This window comes from Erithacus rubecula, assembly GCF_903797595.1.
Source record: "Erithacus rubecula genome assembly, chromosome: 4".
In the NCBI taxonomy this organism is placed as follows: Eukaryota; Metazoa; Chordata; class Aves; order Passeriformes; family Muscicapidae; genus Erithacus; species Erithacus rubecula.
This window is the reverse complement of record NC_136686.1, coordinates 18,703,822-18,725,247: the sequence shown is the minus strand read 5'-3', so window position 1 is coordinate 18,725,247 and position 21,426 is coordinate 18,703,822. Positions and strand designations below refer to the sequence as shown.

The following is a 21,426-nucleotide window of genomic DNA, read 5'->3' as shown; positions in this document are numbered from 1 at the left end:
TGTTCTGCTTTTATCTCTGAGATGCCTTGGTTGAATGTAGGGAAAGGCTGTGGAGGTGAATATGAGATCCAATTCCTTTTCTTTGCCTGGTCTAATCAAGACATCTTACAGCATTAGAACAGTTAATTTCCATCAACACCAAGGCAAGGTTTAGTTTTCAAGCTATGTAGGGCTAGAAGCCTTGAGTGGAAAACTCCCAGATTTGCCTTCCCCATCCATTTGGAAGTCCCAGATAAATAGTGCAAAAGATGGGCTGGCAACTTCATCACATTTATGTTAATCAGTTGAAACTAATTTCAGTGCTTCCAACAATGAACCATTTCTTCCCATTTCCAGAATCACTTAGCTCATTCTCCTGACCTTTCAGGAGCCTTGAAGACCCTTTTATCATTATGTTCTGCATGTAAATAATCCAGCATGTACCAGGCTGTCTCCAGCTTCCTTGGTTTTCATAAACAATTTTGTGCAACAGGCTTACTCAGACTTTTGTTAACTTTGGACCAGCCCTTTGTGCAGCAGCTCTGCATTGCTTAATCTGTTTATTAAAATATCTGTCAAAAAGACTAAACAGCAAGAGAGAAGAAAGAGCAGATGGCACCAAATTATTTGCATTAGTCAGGACCAGGGAAGGCAGTGAAGAACATCTGACAGAGCTATGTATGTTCAGTCACCACAACAGCAAATGAAACTCCATATGGAAGACTGGAGGGTAAACTAAGCTGGGGGTAGAGAGAGGGAGAGCATAAACAATGTGCAGAACTTTCAAGTGGCACCAGCCATTCCCTTGAGAAATACTTTGTCGCATACCGGCTAATGAAAACCATTGCTCAGCCTATGGTTGTGTTGACAAGGGAAAAGCAGGAAATTAGGATGCAGGAAAAATGAACTGGCAATGTATACAGAGAACCCAGATATTGCTTCATCTGGAAAAATGTAAGCAGACCCATCTCTGGCATCTGCAGGAGAAATTACAAAGCTGGGAAAGAGAAGTTGGTGATGAAAACAATTAGGGGCTTGGAAATATTCCCATGAAGGGACTGGAGGGATTCTGAAGTCTCTTGGCTTTAGAAAGGAGGTGAATAAGAGAGAGAGCAGATAAAGTTTGTAAAATAATGAATGGCCTAGTATGGGCAGGTTGTGAGAACTAGTCTCAAAACTCAGAAGAAAACAACAGAGATAAGAAATGGGAAAGACAGTGAGGCTGAAAGTTGAGCAAGACTCAAAGGGTCTGGATATAAATATCAAAACAAAATATCTGAAACTGTTGCAAAGACTTTGTGGAGCAGATAATAAGCTTCATGTTTCAGGGCTGAAGCTGGCCTATGCTTCTTGGCAATCAAGAGGAGACCCCTTAGGGTACAGAGATGATTACTCCATAGACATTTCCATGGTTCATCCCTCCTTCCTTCAGAACATCTGGTGTTGGCAACTGTCCAAAATGGGAGATGAGACTAAGAGAACCCCTCGGGCCAGATACTTTTGGTAATTACTGACTGCCTAAAAAACATTCTAAATTGTAACTTCATTGTTATTCCCTGTGAGCAAACAACTTCTATGCTCTATTTTACTCACCTCTCCTTTTAGTCCCATGAGATTTTACCAGCCAGGTGCTGCATGTGTGTGAGTGTATATTTAAGGAACACTTCATGACTCAACAGTTCCTGTATTACCTCAGGGCTTCTCTTTGGGGACTCTGTATTAACTGGACTGGCTTTTTTCCCCTCTAGCCTCCACAAGCTCAGCCTGTGTCAATGAAATCTCAGACTGGACCTCTGCTTGGACAACTGTCACAACCACGGCCTCCCCCACAAGGTACAGGTCTCTGATTCCTATGACAATGATGTCTCTGAGTCCTATCAGTTTGCTTTCTAAATAAAAGGTTATCAGGATAAAGGTTTCACTCCTTTTCCAATTCACTGCCAAGCAGGCAGCAAATTCAGTGTACCATTAAAGTAGATACTGTCATATTCCAAGGTCAGAAAGTGGGATGAAAATTTGATATAGATCCAGTTGATACCATTGGTAGGACTTGGCTCAGCAAAACAAGGCTGCTTGAACTGGCACTGGAGCAGGATTCTGGACACAGAGTATATTGTGTTTGCACAAAGCTGTGCAGTTACAAGTGTTAAGAAGTGATGGGAAGATGCTAGTGTTGTCAGACTTGGAACAGACATCAATGTTGCAATGCCAGGATCCTTGATCCATCTGTTCAGGAGTTCACATGTCAGCCAGAGCACATCCCCAGCTCCTCCTGACAGCAGAAGCAGGTTTGACTTATGTGGCTTAATCAGAACAACAGGTTTGGTTTATTGTCCTAATGTACACTGAGGTGATAAAGCACAGGCCTGTGGGTAGACAGACCTCACCAACCACTCAATTCACATAACTCATTAGTCCCTCCTTTTTGCCACTTTCTCTTCCTTTCTCCATTTCAACCTTCTATCAAATTAACACCGTCCTCTAATTATCTTTTCCTCATTGGTCACAATTTTACTGCATCCAAAATTGAGCATTTCTGATACCAAACACACATATGTAATGTTGGCATTCCATACTATGACTGATATGAGCTGCTGGCCTTGCAGGATACTACCCCCATCTGTCTCCAGTACTCCCTTCAATTCTCTGTAAAATTTTATTTCACCTAAGTCCCCTGACCACCTGTGAAATCCAGCCAGCTCTCACAACACTATCTGCAACTTTTGTCAGGTTTTCACAGAGTTGGTTCTCCAGTCTCTCTTCCTTTCCCAAGCAGGAAGTGCTCACCGAAGATAAGAAACATCAGACATATGAAGGGCAGGGCAGGTTGAAGTGACTCCCTTTGGGAAGAGTAGAGGAATTTCTTTAATGCCTGAAGAAGGCAGAGAAATTGACAGCTCTAGAGAGGAGGGCATGACACCAGTTTTAGGCCTGTAAGAGGATTTGCCATATTCTTCTCCATGAAGCTACTCTGAATTCAGAGTCTCTCCTCTTATCAAAACCCATCCATCCATAGAGACGTTCCGTGCCTGTTGCCCACGCATGCGTTTCCTCACGTTTATGTCTGCGTGTCCCTTCCAGGTGGGCCGCGCCAGCCACAGGGATCTCAGCCGCCACGGACGACCGCGCCCCCCCAGCAGCGGCTGTCTCCCCAAGGACAGCAGCCCCAGAGTCCCCAGTCCACCTCCCCTCAGCAAAGGTCACCTGGATCTCCACAGCAAGTCCGATCAGCAGCTGGCTCCTCTCCCGTGCAGGCCTCCAAGGCCGGCGCCTTCCCTCCACAGCAGCCCAGGCCTCCTGCGCAAGGGCGGGCTCCCAGCCAGCCCAGCCCCACCGAAATGTCCAAGCAGCAAACCACCCCACACCCACACCTGAAGTAAGTCTCTGACAAACTCCTAGTATCTGTAGATACTAGAATAAGGCTGTCTAAAAGTACCCTGAGCTGGCATGAAGAACGTGTTGCCTGTTGTCAGGCAGTATTCCCCAGGGACAAAGGCCTGCACAACTGTGAGTGACTTCAGAGGTAAATGTGAATCCCTCGGTGTAACAGCGCAGCAGTGATCTCTTGTCGGGAGGAACAGCTTGTATTTGACATCACTAAGATTTCACACTCTTCCTCTTGCTCATGTGCTCACTGTTAATCCTGTGCTCGAGCCTGGCCACTGCCTTCCCAGAAGGGTGTATAATCCTCACAGGCTGCAAAAAGCACAAGATTGGGCAGAAAGCTCAACAGGAATTATTCCTTCACTATTTCCTAAGTGCAGGAGCCATGAAGGTTCTTTTTGCATTTGGTAGCAAAAAAGCAGAGGAGACAGGGGGAAGTGGCCCTATTCATGTATGTAAAATTCCAGACAGTGACTGGGTGGGGAAATACTCTTCTGGAGCTGAGCACACTGCTGAACTATCTCTGGATATTTAGTAGCACCTTTTGCTGTCACCCTTTGTGGAGCATATCTAGCTGGCACCATGGTAGGAAAACTGACCAAAAAGAAGTCTGATGCTGACTAGAAGTTAACACAAGCAAATTGGTATGAACAGGCCAGAACAAAACATGGGCTAGGAATAAGAAGACAATTTCTGAGAAGCAGAGGAGAGTTGTTCTAGAACAGGCTTTCAGTGATGATGTTTACATTAGCAAGGCAAACTAAAAGAAGTGTACTTAACAATCAAAATGTTGGTCCTAAGGATGCAGACACCACACTATACATATTTCAGGTACTTTTTCCAGTCTGTTTTTGTCCTGGATACCTATTACTGATCAGAAGAAACTAAGAATGTTTTAGCAGTGAAAACTGGGACATTTACTTCACAAGCACAGTCCTGATTTGAACTTGACCACTAGCAGATACACAGTCAGCAGGAGCTGGAATGTCAACCCAAGTGATCAACCTAAAGACCTGCATTAGAGAGTTGACAGTCAGAGCAGACAGGCTGAAGAAGGCAGGAAACAGCACACATTGCAGGGGATCTGGACACAAACTTACCCAACCTCTGGTGCTCTCACAGCTGAAAGGCCAAGACCATCATTCCTGGTAAGGCTGATGAGAGACAGGTGACCCCTATTATTAATCCATTCTTCTGTATTACTAGTGAAATTACTTAAGGGTTTCTCACAACAGCCCCACCAAATGGCAACTGCATACTTCTAGCCAGATGTTTGCACCAACACTTACTAGTTTGGACTGAACCCTTGCCCATGCCCCATTCTGTCTCATCTCCCCCATTTCTGGATGTCTTAGCACATCTATATGTTCTGTGCCAACCTCTCCTTTTATCCTTGCATTTGTCTGTATGGTGAAACACAAAGCATGAGTAACCAGCTTTGAATTCCCACCTTCTCCTGCTGAGACTGAACTCTGTTTTCCCTTCCAGCAAATCGCAGTCCCTGACAAACAGCTTCAGCATATCTGAGTCATCTCAGCGAGGAAATGCCACTGAAGATGAAGCAAAAGCTGAGACCATCCGCAACCTGAGGAAATCATTTGCTAGCCTGTTTTCTGATTAACAGTCCTGCAGCTGGATCTGTGCTTTTGTCAGCCCTCACTCTACATTATGTCATACCTGATTGTCATCCTGAATACACTCAGTGAACCCAGCGATTTACAACTAACACCTGGGTAAAGGGAATTTAGAAAACTATAGTTGTTTTAATACAAAGAAAATATTCAAATAACAGTCTGAAAAGTGACTGTATAGAAGTGTCACTATTTCATTGGGGTTTGTGCATAATCAGAATCACATCTGTTCAAATGACTGAGTTGTAAAGCAAATTTTACTCTTGCTAACCCCTGTGGAGTGAACACAGTTGTGACAGTGCAAACTGGGTTTTATTTTGACTTGTATACAGTCAATACAATTGTTAACTTCCAATTACTGAATTCTTGTTAAGTTCAAGCTAAAAAAAAATTAGACTTCTTTCAGAAATACATGTGCAGAGTCAAGAATAAGTATCCATTGACCGACAAAGCAAGCATGCTTGAGCATCCAGTGAACTGTGGAATTTCATTACAGCAACTTCATAAAAGGTCATTTTTCAGGTCACTTTTACATTCAAGATAAATACAGTACCAGGCATCAGTAAGCACCAAAGATCACAAAAGCAGGTCAGCCAGATGGACTGCTGCTTTGTTCCAGATCACTCTGCTTATAGCAGATAAAACATCTCTGTCTCATGCTTTGCATTTATGTCTCCTGCACTGATTCCCAAGTTCTGAGAGAAAAATGTCATGTTCTAACCCTGTAGCCTTAGCTCAAAAATAACCTAAGAAATGGGTTTTCCACACAAAAAACAACTTCTTCTCCTGCCCCTGAAAATACCAGAGTTCACATTCACAGTTCACACAAATTCCAGACAAAACCCAGCTAAACTCCAAGCACTTTTGTGACTTGGTCACATCTGGCTGTGAATGTCCCTCAGGAACATGCTTAATTAATAGCAGAACTGATGAAGTGCACATAGTTGTGTGCTGAGTGTTCCATAATACTGAATGGACAGAGATGGAGTGAAATCCTGTCTCCTGCCTTGAATTCCCACTGACTTTACTGGGGTGAATGCAAAATGATTGCAAGGTGACAAACTTGCAACTGATCTGGAAAATTATTTCACAAATAAGATGACCTGGGTCCTTCCTGAGACACCAAGCCACTGGAGGGCATGTATGGGATTGTCCCAAGAAGGTAACAAGCATTATTAGTTCTCCCTGACCACTCCCAAGAACTACTCTTCCAGAGAAGACAGAGATGAATCTTTCTGGTGTACTTTTCCTCTAAGCCTGCAACACTGAAAGAAGCTGTGTCTGTGCACATATACTGGAACTGGGACAGGGCAAACCCCACACAAGCTGTGTTCATGATTGAAAAAATGGGTAAATCCATATATCTACAGCTATTCAGAGCAGCTGAGAGCCTACCCCTTTGCACCCTGGGAAGTCTGTTTGGAACACACCTAATGCAGGTGCCAGTCCTCATCCTGCCTCCTCAACATGCAGCTTTGAGGCCAAACTTGGCTTCGTGCTTCCCTTGCCAACTTCACCATGATGATACTTAGGAATGCCCAGGGAGGTCAGTAAGTTAAATAAATATTTGAGCCAATGGCCCAGATCTTTGCTGTCACTTAAACAAGGAAGGATAAACAAGGACATCCCCAAAGCAGCAAATGCAACAGCTGCATTTGCCATCTTAGATCTTATGATTCACTAGTGGGAATAAAGCCAAACAAGGAAATCCTTCCTGCATAGCACCTGTAATGAACATCTAAATCCAATGAAGTCATCTGGACCTTGCATGACCTACCCCTGAGCAGGCCTCTGCACAAATAATGACAAGTATCAGCATAGCTTTTCCAGATTGGAAGTCCCTCAAGAGACTCATCTGGATCAATGACTTATACCTCAAGTTCAGTATTACAGAATCACCTTATTCTCAGATGATTTATCTTCTCTTTTGTTTTCCTCAGCTCTGTGTTGTCCTTTAGGGTTTGATAAGCAGTTTACAATGTAGCATCATCATCTGAGGGGAAAAAACCCAGTCCCTGCTGTTCTCCAGTCTCCAGGAGAAATAAAAGAATGAGAAATGGCTTGAGCAAGCAGTGTCCCACTGGCAAGAGAAGCAGATTAACAGAGTTCACTATACAGAAAAGAGGTAAAACAACCCTGGCAGGAGAGCATTTCCTTCTTTAACACTTCCCTCACCATGGTTTATGCCTTTCCCTACTAAATGGTCGACAGAAATGAAAGTTTACTGCAAGAATCCTAAAATGCTTTATCCCCTGAAACTCTATGATTCCTTCACCAACATATGAAAAAAGAAATGGTGACTAGTATGACATAGCCCCTAAGTCAACAGCAGTTCATCACTGAAAGTGCAACAGCCAGGTCACGTGCTGAGGCTGCATTTGAACACAGCAGGGCTGTCCTTTGACACACCACAGGAACTGGATAGCACTGTCAGCTTTGATACCCAGCAGAGACTCAGTCTCTTCATTTGCCTACAGCTCCCAGCTGTCACCTTTCAAGGGACAAGCAAACAGAATTGCATCTCACTGCCTAGCTTTAAGTTGCAACATCAAATATAAACAACAGGCACTCTCAGCTTAATTTAGTCCATAGCTCCTGAAAATACACCTTCAGTTCTATTCACAGAAGTGCTTTAAAACACTGAGTTATTTCCAAAGTTAGAATTATGAACATCTGTTGTGGCCTGTCCCAACAGTACACTTCCAGTCTACAGCTATGGTGCTCACATACTAGATGTGGCTAGCAGGAGATTCACAAATGCATCATCCAGTCTTCAAGTTATCACCAATGATGCTGATTTTCTATTCCAAAATCCCTACATCCCAGAAAAAGAGAAGAGGAAATATAAGGGATATTCTCCTTTTAAATGACTAGGAAACTAAGGTATACCCAAGAGGCATTTAGGTACCTAAATGTAACAGCAGGGGCAGTAAGAAAACAACAGGAAATCTGGTAAAGAGAAGCTACATTTAAATCAAAGGGCACACAAGCCCCACAGCACACCTTGGGATCTTTCTCACACAGATGTGAAAACTGAGCACCAGGTCAAAGCTTCTTTTGTCCTATTTGCTTTAATTTTCTTCACATGGAAGCCAGGAAACATGAGTAGGTTTGTGTGTTTGGGTCCAGCCCAAGAAGTAGCTGGGACACAGCAACGATACCTAACCTTATCCACCACCTGGAAAATTAGTTTACATTTTGCTGTTTAGCTAGAAACTAAGAACACCTTGACTTTCTTGTCATAGCTAGGTGTGGTATTTCAAGAGGAATGGAGCACACATTCCCAGGCAAGCTAAGGTCCAGAACAGCAGTCCTACTTGTAAATGCTGTGGTATCTTACAGTCTTCCACTAATCACAGGTATGTAACACTTTACACCTTGTGTATGGCTCAGTTGTTTCATCTGATTGGCTTAAAGTTTCATGGATAAAACAACACACAGAAAAGCCAAGGATAATAGTTCCTTAATTTCCAAGTGACTCAGTAGCAACCTTTACAGAGATAGATACTGATGAATAGTACAGGTTAGGAATGCTCATCTTAAGGCATTTCACCTTTTGTGATTTCTCTTTATCATTTGCAACAGCAATGACACACACACTTGACTTAGGAGCTGGAAAATAAACACAGCAAGCAGCCATAGTTTTCAAGTATTTCCTCTGTTTTGTTTTCTAATTTTATACTGTTGGTCCTGAGATACTCACTTTATACCCTGTTTTATGAATAAACAGGAACTCCTTTTTAAGAAACTTCACAGTTCTAGATCTAGAAGTCAGGTTTCCTAATTTTTGGGTCACAACACCTTTACTACATGTGAGGGACAACAAAAAAAAGAGAAGGAATATCTTCAGGTCACTTAGTGGTTGGTGTATGTGTAAAAGGGCTGAGTTCATTACTTCAAAAACTAACACTTCAATGACAAAATCCAGGATAAACTGAACCTCTGGCATCAGCCTGGCAGAACTATGACTTCATGGTTGCCTTCACAGCAAAGAGGGCCCAATTCCAGAGCAGCACAAGGCTGACAGCAGGGCAGTGTGACTGTCATCAAGGCACTGGCAATGTGAGTACCACTGGCACCACAAAATTAACTTCTCACAGGCATTATGTGATCACTGTTCCCAGAAATAGCTTGGAAAAAAAAGGGTAAGTTATGAATTATTTTATCAGCTCTGAAACCTAATCTGAATATTATTTATGCATTACTGAAGCACTCATCACAAGGACAAAATGTTGCAAGACCAATACAGTGTAGATTTTGCTTTTCCTTTTTATAGTCAGTGGAATATAAAGAATTGCTGCAAACTCTAAGAGATCTGACCATATGTTTCACTGGTGAAAATGCTTTTGGAACAATGCAATTCAACTACTGAAAACAAATGTTAAAAGTTAAGGTTAATCTTGATAGTAAAGGAAAACTATCTCTGTGAAGTAGAAAAGGAATAAAGAAGCAATACAACTTTTGACAGCAAAATAAAGTATTATATTTTACTTTCACTGGCAAAACTCCCTGACCTTACTTAGTCAGCTAATTTTATACAAAACAAGAAGATGAACCACTGAAATCTCACCTGAAAAAGCACATAAGTATTACTGATTAAATAGCTTGTATTTAACAGGAAATGTCATTCCATTTCCACAGCTGGAATTTCAAAAAAGTTTTAGAAAATAATATCAGTTGTCACAACAGTCATTAGTACCATGTACATTTATAGAAACACTGAGATCAATCACCTTAAAAAATACATAAGAAATTAAATGTTCTAGCAAATTTTAGTCATTCCAGTCTTCCTTTAATTGAGCTCCTGCATCAGCTTGCAGGTCATATCAAGAAACTTTAACAGTGGTCTTGTTAGCTGCTCATTAGTTAATAAGACAACACTTGAAAGGTGCTCATAACACGCTACAATACATTTCTTTTTGGCAAGATATCATCTGATACCTAAATAATGGGAATTTACTGAAGTCAGAATTCATTCTGCTTCTCATGTTGTCGTGATCCCATTCCCACCGAAAGCAGGTCAGCCTATTTAATTCTTTAAGTGCGTCAGATAGGGAGAAAAGATGCATTTTCACACCACTTTTAGTTCAAACACAGTAAAAGCAGTCATGTTCTACAGATCCTTATTTGCAAAGTCAAGGACAAAGTCAAAAGTTTTGCTGCTGATTCTTTGTAAAATTGTTCTGCTTCTGCTTAGACTTGAGTTGCACTGTAGCATGACTTTACTCAATTGTTTGTAAAATGAATTAATTTGTGTTATAATATTTCCATTGTAAAGAAAATCCCTTTGCTGTATTCTTTGTGCATTAAGTAACAATACAAAAATGCTTTTTACCTAATAAAATATTAAAGGAAAAAGGAAACAGCACCTTAAAAATTTCCATGAACACGCATCTACCATAACAGTAGCAGTATCCTGTACTATGTGGTAACTTTTCTGTTAATAAAGATTATTAATTAGCCGGGTAGATTTTAAACAAAACCTTTCATCCTGGCAAACTGGTAAAACTCTTCAAATAAGACAGACAAGTAGAGGGTTTGTGTTTAAAGTGCTCTTTATCTGATGCAGTGAGGATCTGGCCGGTATTCTGGTCTCTAAGTAGCACTTCACAGACGATTAAGGGCAAGGAGAGGGGCAGCAGAACAAACTGCTCTAAGTCGTAGCTCTTTGAGGAACAGACCTTAAGTGCCAGGTGGTACAGCACTACCAGAGCACAAAACAAACCCAGCCTCTGCAGCTGGGACATCACCATGCACGCATGTTCTTGACACAACCTGAAGGCAGATGTTAGTGCCTGGGATTTACCATCTCCTGCAGTTAGAAAGCAAGCTCAGTGACTACAAAACTCCCTGCAGGAAAAAGCAGCAATCAAATAAATGCACGGCGAATGTCCATGGGGCGGCCCCGGCTGGGTCGAGGTGGAAACCTGTCACTGGGACCAACTCGCCCTGGAAGCGTAGGGTTTGCTCCAGGCAGGGAGCCAATTGGGTCAAAATGTGGTCTGAATGGAGGAAACTGACCTGGTGCTTCTCCCTGGCCAGGAATGAGTGAGTTAATTGGGTCTCCAACATACGGAAGTGTTGGTCTCTCATCATATTCTCCCCCAATGATCGCTGGGGGATAGATTGGATTTGATGGGAATGGGTTGGGTGGAAAGGGATTAGGATAGAATGGGTTGGGATGAAAGGGAATTGGATGAGGTATAGGGGGCAGAAGCATCATATGCCTCCATCTCAGGGCCTCCTTCTTCTGTTTCAACTTCTTCTTGTATAGCTGCAGACAGAAAAAAACCATTTTAAATCTCTCTAAGTGTTCCAGCTTCAGCAACTATGTTCAGTCTTACAGCACTTCTCAAAAAAATCCTCATCAGTCTGAAAACCCAGAACAGCAATCCCCTGCCTGCCAAAGACCAGGCACAGCACCCTTGGAAGATCTCTAACCCCCAGTCTGAGCATGCAGCATGCAACTTGATGCTTCTTTCCACTAGTCTGACCAACGTGCAGACACAGAACACCACACTTTTAAGCTAAACTTTAACTCAAAGTTACTGCCTCCCAAAGCCTATACTTAATTCTCAAACTAAGATCTCAGAAAGATTATATAAAAAAGCCACCTACTTCTTTCCAGTCTGTGTCACGAGGCCTTGCAATAGGATCTACAAAGAGAGGCAAAGAATTAAGAAAAGCAACAGGTCTTGCACCACAGATACTTGCAGTGTGTCAGAATTCAAAGAATAATCAGGATATGAAAATTACTTTTGGTCAATACACCTTTTTCTAAAGATAATGCTTCTTAAAAAAATATAAAGCTCCAGATCCATTTGATAGGTAATCTACTTGCACATCCATTCCATGCAAAGCATAATTTCCAAATATTATTAAATAGAGAAATCTCAGAAACATTGTCTGTGTATTTGCCTTCTGACAACACTTCCCATGATTACCTTTGCTTCTTTACTCTCTTGTGAGAAACTGAAGCAGGAATATATCTTCCCTCCACTTCCTAATATCTGCAGTAGCCAATAAACTAAGGTAGCAAAGGAAACAGAGGAAAACAAGGAAAGCCTGCACCACACAAAGGGAAGAACCATGTGGAGCACCAGCAGCAGCTCAGAAGATTGCCAACCGTTTTCCTTGGCAGAAAACTCTGCATCCACCTGAATCCCACACGACCAACTGTACTGATTAGTATCACAAACAACTGCAATTACAGTGTTACAATACCATTACTGGTTGCCTGAGGAGCCTCTTATCAAAACCTGTCAGGAGTAATCCCTCTGCTAACATGAGAAGGCAATTAGAAGATGTGCCTCGACATCACCTCGGAAATCCCGCAGGTACATGAACCTCCAGAGAAGCTGGTCATTGGAAGCTGTGTAGAGATCACGGCAAACAGCGGAGAGAGAGATGAGGGAACGGACATCCAGCAGCCTGAAAATACGAAGCTTGAGCTCCAGAGGAAGGACCACTAACCCAAACACATCTGGCAAGTTCAAAGCTACAGAAAGGAGAAAGAAAGTACAGAAAACATCACTTGGGTAGTTCTTCTATCTCTAAAGACCCTAAAAGAAAGAACATTATAATCCTTCCCTCACATCCTCTCCCTTTGATGCCTGAGTTACAGTACTTTTCTGAGCAACTGCTGTGAGGTGACTCCTTGCAAAACAGACCTCTTGCAACTCTAACTACACTTTAAGAGGTGCACAAAATAGAGCAAATGACACTTTGTACTGAGCACTATGCCTAAGAAACATTCCACACCAAATTATGTTTATAAGCTACAGAGCTAAGGAATAATTAAGGAATAAGAAGAAAAAAAAGACCTGCCCGATTTCATGAGCCTGCAAAAAACAAAAATACAGTGCACATGCTTCACATAAAATCTTCATGCACTGAAGTCTAGAGGGAATTCCATTGTCTTCAGAATACAAAGCTGAGAACTTTTATGGCAGTAACTATGCAGAGAAAGCCTGGCTTCCTACTGCTTCACAAACACCAGCCTGGGTTGCTTCCTACCATCCCTTCCAAGCCCACAATGACCAGTTCTTAACAAGTTCATTCCTGAGGCCAGAATTCCAAACATGATGCTAAACAACTTTTTCTGATTTGACAAAGAAATAGATCAAAACTACAGAACTACTGCTACAAAATTATTATGGTAGGACTTCCTCATCATTATGCATGGAAAACAGCTACTCCATTTCATCTCTGAAGTGAAACTAGAGCAATCAAAAATTAAAACCAGAATTATATTAACATTTTCTTAATATTATTTCTTTAGCATGTATATTTTACTTTATGCTTACAGTTTATACACCTATCACTGTTAGCTGTTTCTAACACTTTCTTCAAGGCTTTAGATTGACTCCTTTCCTTCCATGCTCAAAAATTAAGTACCATCTCTAATTGTAAAATTTTCTCTCACCTTGTCGGGCAGCAGCCAGGAGAGAGTAAACCAGCTGGTCTTTAAAGAGACGGGATAATTTCTGAAGGTCTTTGTAAACACCTGCAACCTTCTCTATCAAAGAAGAGAGGGGAAAAAGCTTAACTTCAAAGGGTTATAATGCAAAAATTGTGTAAGAATTACAGTTTTCTTATTAGCACAACTTTAATCTGCCTGTGATCTTGATAGCAACAGCTTTGCAGCTAGAGTGCCATTATCCTACAACAAGTCAGTCACTGATAAACCAGAAACCAGTTCCATGATTGAGCTAAGCTTCCCTACAGCTTTAAAAGGCACAGTTAATGGAAAGACTTGAGTTCTCTGGAAACAAATTGACTCTCAACCTGTCAGAGCTTCCTTTTTCAAATTTCAAGGCTCCTGCCTAACATACATCTATATTCTAAAAGCCTGCAACCTTCATTTCTCTGACAGAAGTATTCTTCCATTCTGTTCTCTGAAGAAAGAGGAGCAAGAAGACTTTACTGTTACACTGGAGACATTTCAGCACTCAGTTCTTCTACAACCTTTCAATTAGACTTGTACATCAGGGACTACACAGAACATAAGAAACTGAGTCAGCTTGGACTGCCAATAAAGCAACTCGTATCCTTCAGAAAACATAAGGGTGGTCAGGCCTGTGCTCACAAGGATCCATATGCATTTGCTTTTCTTCCTCACTTTAGTTTTCCCTCTAATTTTGGCACTCTGGAGAAACCTATGTGGTCAGCACGTATTTTCTGGCAAAAAGAATATAACAATTACAGTGCCACAACAAGAATGTAGGTACCACCACTCTGAAGTCCTGAGCTGCCAGGCAGAAAGGAGATATCACCCAGCACTGCTGTCCCAGAGATTCACATGTCTGTCAAGGACCTCATAAATAACAGTCATATGGGCCAAAGGATAAACTAAGCTTTGTAAGGTTCTTTCTTTACATTGTTAATCCAGGAAATATAAGAATTTGTGCTAACAACAAAGTGTGAGTAAATGGCTAGACTCTGAATTTCTTTTACCACAAAGTTATGACTAACCTAAATGATAACCACCTTTTTTTTGCTATTCTGTACCTATTTGGTACTCTGCTAAAGCATATTCTCACCCACTGTGTCCCTTCTTTACTTTTCAGTTTACTACTACAAGATCATAGCTCAGGCATACCTGGGTCCTGAAAGGAAACAAAGGATGATGGCAACAGCTGGATTCTCTTCACACTTTTAATCTCTTCATTGATTTTTAATGTTGCTACAAATATAAGAAAGAAAGACATTTCAAAATTTAAGACACAGAGAGACACAGAAAGACCACTTCATTACTGAAGTAATACTTAGTCTGGAAGTCGTATGTCTTGCAAAAAAGATAAAACAAGGTAAAACACTGTATCTGAAGCAACTATGCCTTCATGTCTGGCAATGTGTACCAAAGTTCCTATGAAATGAGAAAACAAACATATTTTTACAATACTGCAATGGAAAGGCCAGATGAATCTCCTAAGGATTAATCTGTCATGACAAGAGGGAAAGAAACAGTTATCACAGAGACTGGAAATGCCAAGAGTATTCTGCATCAGGAAATGACATCTCCTGCACCTCAGCAATCCCAGTAATAAAGGTGCAGCTCAAAAACATAATTAAATTTTCTCTTCCCAAACAATGGTGATACTTAAGAATGTGCATCCAGGATGAAAACTTGACTGACTTACCATTAATAGCAATAAGATCTCCCAGAGGCACACAAGTCAAACCAGCTGAACCTTCTCCACAAAGGGGATGTGTGTACTGCAGCTTATAAACACCATTCCCTCTCCATTTCTCTGGCATAGAGACTGCCTTGGCTTCTATCCCCTACAAACATAAAGAGATAACAAACACACTGACACACTTTCACTTTTCACGTACCAATGCTGAGGGGTGAGAAAAGCATTAGAAGGTAGGAAGTGGCAGAATGATACTTGCAATTCAAGGTCAGTCCTAATGACACAGTGATTATCAGTATGTATGATTACACACATTTTCACCAAAATTAACAGCAAATCTAAGTGAAGGTCAGTAATTGTTGTCCTGATAGGAACAGACATTCACTGAGCACTCACATCTATTTCTTTGAGACACACCCTTTATTCTGTAATCTGATAATTACTGCACATAATTAATTTTCTGCACCAAAAAAAAAAAAAAAAAAAAAAAAAAAAAGGAAGTTTTTGCACCTTTTCAGTGAACTTACAGTATCTCACAGGGCTTTAAGAATCACAGTCTGAAATTAATTAGAAAACCAGAGGCAACTAACAGGTTTGCTTTCAATTTCAGCATGAAAAGGCTCAGATGGAATATCAGAGATATTGATACAGATACAATGCAAACCACAGGTAAAAGTAGATTCTTTCTTTCCTCTTAAATATGCAGGGCAATCATCTTCCCCTCCTCCAAGCATGCTCACTGTCATAAAAAAAACAACTTTATTTCCAGTAGCAAATGTATTTTTCACTTAGTATTTCAAATTATGGGGATGCAATGAATTTAGCAGATTTATTAAATGGGTATTGGTCAACCAGACACCCACCTGCACTTAGTCTCAGTGCAAGAAAAAAAAAGAGAATTTAAACACGTGCCTGAGACCAAGTGTTTTTCTCCATGTTCAGCCATGTATTAGTAAACATAAAATGCAAATGTAAAGGGGGAAAGTTAATCCATACATTGTACATATGTACTGCCATGAGTGCTCAAGTCTGATACCTCTATAGATTAGTAAAACCAAAGCCAAACTTGACACTTAGTTGAATATGGAATTAGAGACAGTTTTTTTTGGCAGACCTCGGCCTCATTAAGCACCACTTCACAGGGTATCATGGAGATGACACTGGCACTTAAGACAGCATTTAGGGAAGTGCTACAACCTATGCAGATCTTCACATGCTCTATAGTACAAGGCAGAAGCAGGAGGCTCAGCTGGGTCCCAGTTAAGCTGAGGACCAAAGAAACACAAGGACAGGCCTCTTCTTCCACACCTAAAAGCTACTCCAGTCTTTAGCCTGAAGATTTTCTAGTCAGGGAATTTCAAGAAGCTGATCCTTGAGCAGCCCCTGCAGCCAACTGACATATATAAAGGCAGAAGCAGATCCTCAGATGCATCTTGTATATCCCACAGCTTCTCCACACTGACCCAGAAATTTCTGTTTGGTGGTGCCCCTACTTACCTGAGGTACATAGCCTGTCTCCATCATGAGAAGATGAACCAGAACAATCAAGGCATCAGTGGCACTGGTACACTCAGCAGAAAGGTAGAGCATCTCCAAGGAATGGGGTGTTTCACCATCTGCAGCTTCACTGCACAGCATGGGTTCAGAGGGATAGGAGCCTGCACCTTCTTCCAGGTCAGCATCTTCTGGGACTAATCCAGAAGGAAATTCTAGGCTCGATCCTGCCTTCAGGGGAAAGCAAAGCATTTATTTGTTCAGAAAATTACACCTCTATATACATCAACATTATACAGCTGCTTATTCCAGCCTGATTATCCATACAAGTTGTATGGATTCACCATACCCCCATTTTCTAGCATTCCAGATGGAGACTGGATTAGAGCCTTTATATTTTTCAATCTTTATAATGCAAACCTTTCATGAAAGGGTCTGTCATTTTATTGCACGTACTAACTGAAGACAAAGTGATCATAATACATTAAACCTTCATCAGAATTTTTGCAACATACACACAAATAATTTAATCACTACAGTATGACCACTTATTTGAACTCAGCCAATATGCATGGCAAGTAACCAAAATGGTAACTTGGGCTGCAAACAAACACAACAGGCCTAAAAAGCAGAGGAGGGGGGAAAAAAAACCAAAAAAATCAATCAATGGAATGCACCTGCTGCCACCTGAGGAGAACTGTGACTTCATTGTAGTTTCCTTTCTTTTAAATCATAGCAATTAACTGACAAAACTACATACTGACACATTATTTAAAAAAAAAAATAGACTGAAAACTGTAAACAGATTTACCTAAAGAAAGGGTCAGAAAAAGGGGGGGGAGGAAGAGCTTGTCTTCGACCCTGCGTGTTGTATCTGCTCAGATCTAGAATATGAGAATCATAGAATCTTCCTTAAGTGCATGTTCCAGCAAAACAATTCACTTTTGCAAACCTGAAACACTTTGGGCTCTCTGAATTAGCTTCTGTGCCACAGTAATATACAATGAATAGAGACAAATTTCCATTCAAATAACTAAATACATATCAGACAAGTATAAGGAGCCAAATATTCTCAAGAAATTCACTCCTATGTAGTACAGCAACTGACACAACAAGATACCTTCCTTTTTGCCTTATGCTGTACAGGAAAATTCTCATGTACTTACCCTCTCACCACTCTCCTGAACTTCCATCCGATCCTTCTCACTGTTAGATGGCTCATTCTGCACTTCTCCTCTTGGGCTGTTGGCCTGACTGCTGCTGGGGGTCAAGGAGGATGGCTCGTGACCATTCTGAAGTGGGGCAGGAGCAGCAGGAGGAAGAGGAGGTAGGCTGGGTTGTTCATCTGGCTCTTCTAGTAACAAGCATATCAAATCACCAGAAACGATCCCATATGAGGCTAAGGTCTTCTGATCCTCTGTGAGAGCATCTTTTCTGTTCAGTGTTATTAAAAATGCGGTATCAGAACTGCAAAATATTTAAAAAAAAACTGTAAGGAAACATGGCTGACTGCACCTGGATAGCCACACACTCGACATAACAACTGGGGCTACAGTGTAGCTGACCTGGTGGACTTGACGATCTTGTCCAACCTATGATTCTACAATAAGAAATGCATACTACATATTACAATTACATTGTGTCATGGGGCTTAATCCATTATTAATTACCCATATGTTAAATAGTGAGAGGAAGAAAGACTGTATGAAATTATTTACCCCATGTTTCTCATCAAGTACATTTTAAGTCGCTATAGTTGCTTAGTAAATTAAACTTCATTTACAGAAATTGTTTATGAAACAGTTATGAAGGAAAGCAAACAAGTGCCCTTCAAAACAGAAGATAAGATATCACAGCTAGGAAAACAAGATCTAAATAAACTACCGCCTCAGATCATTTAAAAACATTTAGTGTTGAAGACTCAACCAACTTGCTTTCTCATCAAGCTAAACATTAATTTCAATGATCAGGTGTCCTATATCAGCAGGTGTCCTATAGAATTCTAGCTGCAAATCAGGGCAATAAGGTAAGATGCTTCAGGCCAAAACAAACCCAAAAAACAGAAAGTAAACTGGTTAGCAGGAAAGCAGCTATAAAATACACCCATTGCGGCAAGACAAGCAGTAACTTCGGCCTCCTCCTGCCCACACTGCTGTGTGAATCACCAGTGAAATACAGCACGTCGCACTTAATTAAAGGTTTGTGACACAAACCCTGCAGCCAACACCACAAAACGCTCTCCTTTCACAGGCGATTCACTCCCTACGGACGATGCCGTGACTTCTTTATAGATAAAATGCTTATGCGACTTAAACGAGATTCTCCAGGAAGCCTGAGGGAAGTGTAGAACTGAGACCCCACAGCCCTTTGTAACTTTAGCGCCGCGCAGAAGTCTCGGCCAGCTCTGACCGCGCTGCAACTCGCAGCTGAGAGCTCCCCAAGTTTTGCTGTCCCGCTCCGCAGTGCCCCGGGCGGGAAGCAGCCCGCGTCTGAGCCGCTGCAGGAGCCGGGCAGCCGGTCCCGGCACAGCCAGTGCCCGCCATGCGCTCCGGGCCCGGCGGAGCCGCCGCAGCAGCGCCGCGCCCGCCCCGCAGGGGGCAGCACCGCGGCCCCGGGGGCTGGGGCACAGCCCTCCCCCCGCGCCGCGTGGTACGGCCCCGCCGGCCCGCGCCGCGCACGGTCGGCATCGCCCCCCCCGCACCCCTCGCGATGGTTCGCTCCGCTCGCTACCTGTACCCCCAGGCGGGCAGCAGGGCCAGGCGCAGCTGCGCGCGCAGCTCCCCCAGCGTTGGCTCCGCCCCCTGCACCTCCAGGGCCGCCGTTCGCTTCTGCAGCCGTACGCGGAGCTTCATGGCGGCGGCGCCGGGACGGGACGGGTCTCTCCGCGCCCACCTCGCGCCCTGAGCGGGCCCCGCCGAGCGGCGGCGGCGGGGAAGGTGGCGGCGGGGCGCGGGCGCAAGGGCTGCCGGGCCGGGCCGTTGTTTTGGTTGTCGCGGCACCGCCTCAGCCCGGCCCCGGCCCCGCCCCGGGGCTCGCGGCCCGCCCCGATCGCTGTCTCTGCGCGCCGCGCTGTGGCCCGGCCGCGATCGATGATTGGGCGCTCGGCTGTGCGCGGGGCGGAGCCCGCCCGCGCCCCCTCAGGCGGGGCGGGAGCCGCCATTGCTGCGGGTCGGGCCCTGCGGCCGCTCCGCGCCTCACAACGCCCCGTTCAGCCTCAGCCTCTTACCCTGCCAGGGATGAGCCTCTGGCGGGAATAGTTCCTGCGCCCGGGCTGCCTGACGCAGCGTGACGAGGGTGCTTGGGCCGCTGCCCTCTTCCTCCTCGGTGTAACAGAGGTGTTCTGTAGCCAAAAGTGCCTGGCCGGGTTGGCGAAAGGGAAAGGCTGAAGGAGGATGCTGCCCCTGAGACTCTTTAGTTTTATGGAGGAACCTGATTTTTCTGGACCACGCTGCTGAGTTGTCATCTCAGAGGTTGTGCTACAACACCTGTGAGCAATTATTTCGAAAAAAGTATCAAGTGGTACAAACTGAAGTTTGCTGTCTTTAGTTCCCTTTCACCTGACATGCTTGGAAAAAAAAGCCCTTTCCCATGTCTTTTATCTAGAAATGCATACTTGGCAGGAGGATAATCTTGACTGAGGGAATACTGTAAAAGGAAATTTTTTCAAGCTTTCACTTTGATGAATTTCATAAAATTTTCAAAAGTGGTAAATTCAGAGGTAACTTGGAACAATGCATAGTCTCAGATCATCTTTCTAGCGATAAAACTTGGCCTGCATCACACTTCTCCATACAGAGAATAACACGAGAAAACTAGGTACTTTGTAGGACTATAATGCTAAAATAGTAAGTGAAATCACAAGACTTAGCTTGCACAGCTACCCCCAAGTACAACTGCTTATTAGGACCATATTCACATTGCTTAACCCTGTGGGAACAGCCCTGCTGTCTTCTTTCAGCACCTAGGGGTCCAACAGGAAAAAGAAAACTTGAAACTTCAAAACACTTTATTCTAGGCTGCAGATGAAATCTCCTTAAAGCATCTGAACTTGGCCATCCAAACCATCCAATTCTTTTTAGGGTTGGCTGTCAGAGGTGTCTCAGACTGGGAGGGCAGCCATCCTCTGTTTTCAACATGTCAGTAAACTCAGTGGGAAGGAGAGGCTGAAGGTGATGAAGAGGCTGCTGAGCTGGAACACCACTCGATGGACAAGGGAAGAGCTGATGCTCATTACAGGCAGCTTGGTCTAACTTATCAGCTCTTCTTTGACAAACACTAAGACAAGTGATTTCCTGAGAAGCTGCACCCTTTGCCACTGCCCTTTTTGAAGGAGTGTTTTGCAGTCATCATCAAATGGGTGCACATGCTGGAGAAACTCAGAATAGTGGGCTGCTGCAGCAGAGGGGGTGAGAGTGGAACTGGCAGAGAAGTAGAAAGAAGACCACATGAGGAGCACTGTCCTCTCAGGAATTCTTTGCTCTCTCTTGAAGAGGGTTGAATCCAAAGCGTGTCATGCTGCTGCCTCAACATCATTATCATTTTCCTTTAGCCATGGGTGTCCTTCTCTGTTTCATTCTTCAGAGGTATCCCTGTTGCAGCCACCTCCTGTTATCCCACTGGCTCCCTGGAATCTTAATCTGTGCTCTTTAGGAAGGGTGGAGGATGCTTCCCTAGTATGAGGAATGTCCATGGCTGCAGATCTGCTGCTGACAGCAGAACCATCATTTTTGTAGCTTGCACAAGCTGAAGCAATTGTGTGACTTGAAGTGGTTTGGTTTCTCAGGAGCTGACTGTAGTCATTA

The 21,426-nt window shown here is 43.1% G+C and overlaps 2 protein-coding genes across 2 annotated transcripts in view; one reads left to right on the top strand and one right to left on the bottom strand.

Annotated features, from left to right (window-relative positions):
* SYN3 (synapsin III) overlaps window positions 1–9,946 on the top strand; it is a 187,255-nt gene extending 177,309 nt beyond the window's left edge. Inside the window, exons 12-14 of the mRNA XM_079304510.1 lie at window positions 1,728–1,812; window positions 3,061–3,355; window positions 4,852–9,946. Coding sequence (XP_079160636.1) covers window positions 1,728–1,812; window positions 3,061–3,355; window positions 4,852–4,984 — 513 coding nt within the window. The 3' untranslated portion in view covers window positions 4,985–9,946. The remainder of the gene's footprint in view (window positions 1–1,727; window positions 1,813–3,060; window positions 3,356–4,851) is intronic.
* FBXO7 (F-box protein 7) lies at window positions 9,454–19,670 on the bottom strand. The gene is made up of 9 exons (XM_079304511.1): window positions 19,355–19,670; window positions 17,791–18,091; window positions 16,628–16,855; window positions 15,137–15,278; window positions 14,596–14,679; window positions 13,420–13,512; window positions 12,316–12,492; window positions 11,613–11,650; window positions 9,454–11,268 (listed from the first exon to the last, which is right to left on the bottom strand). The coding sequence occupies exons 1-9, from the start codon at window positions 19,474–19,476 to the stop codon at window positions 10,864–10,866; spliced, it is 1,590 nt and encodes a 529-aa protein (XP_079160637.1). The 5' UTR covers window positions 19,477–19,670; the 3' UTR covers window positions 9,454–10,863.
* Window positions 19,671–21,426: the final 1,756 nt, after the last annotated feature.

Excerpts from the sequence above, each read along its gene's own strand:
- FBXO7 (XM_079304511.1), bottom strand. The coding sequence starts at position 19,476 with ATGAAGCTCCGCGTACGGCTGCAGAAGCGAACGGCGGCCCTGGAGGTG. Across the intron at positions 18,092-19,354 it reads CTGCCCGCCTGGGGGTACAG|TTCTGATACCGCATTTTTAA; the intron begins GTAGCGAGCGGA and ends AATATTTTGCAG. Across the intron at positions 11,651-12,315 it reads GTACCTGCGGGATTTCCGAG|ATCCTATTGCAAGGCCTCGT; the intron begins GTGATGTCGAGG and ends CTCTCTTTGTAG.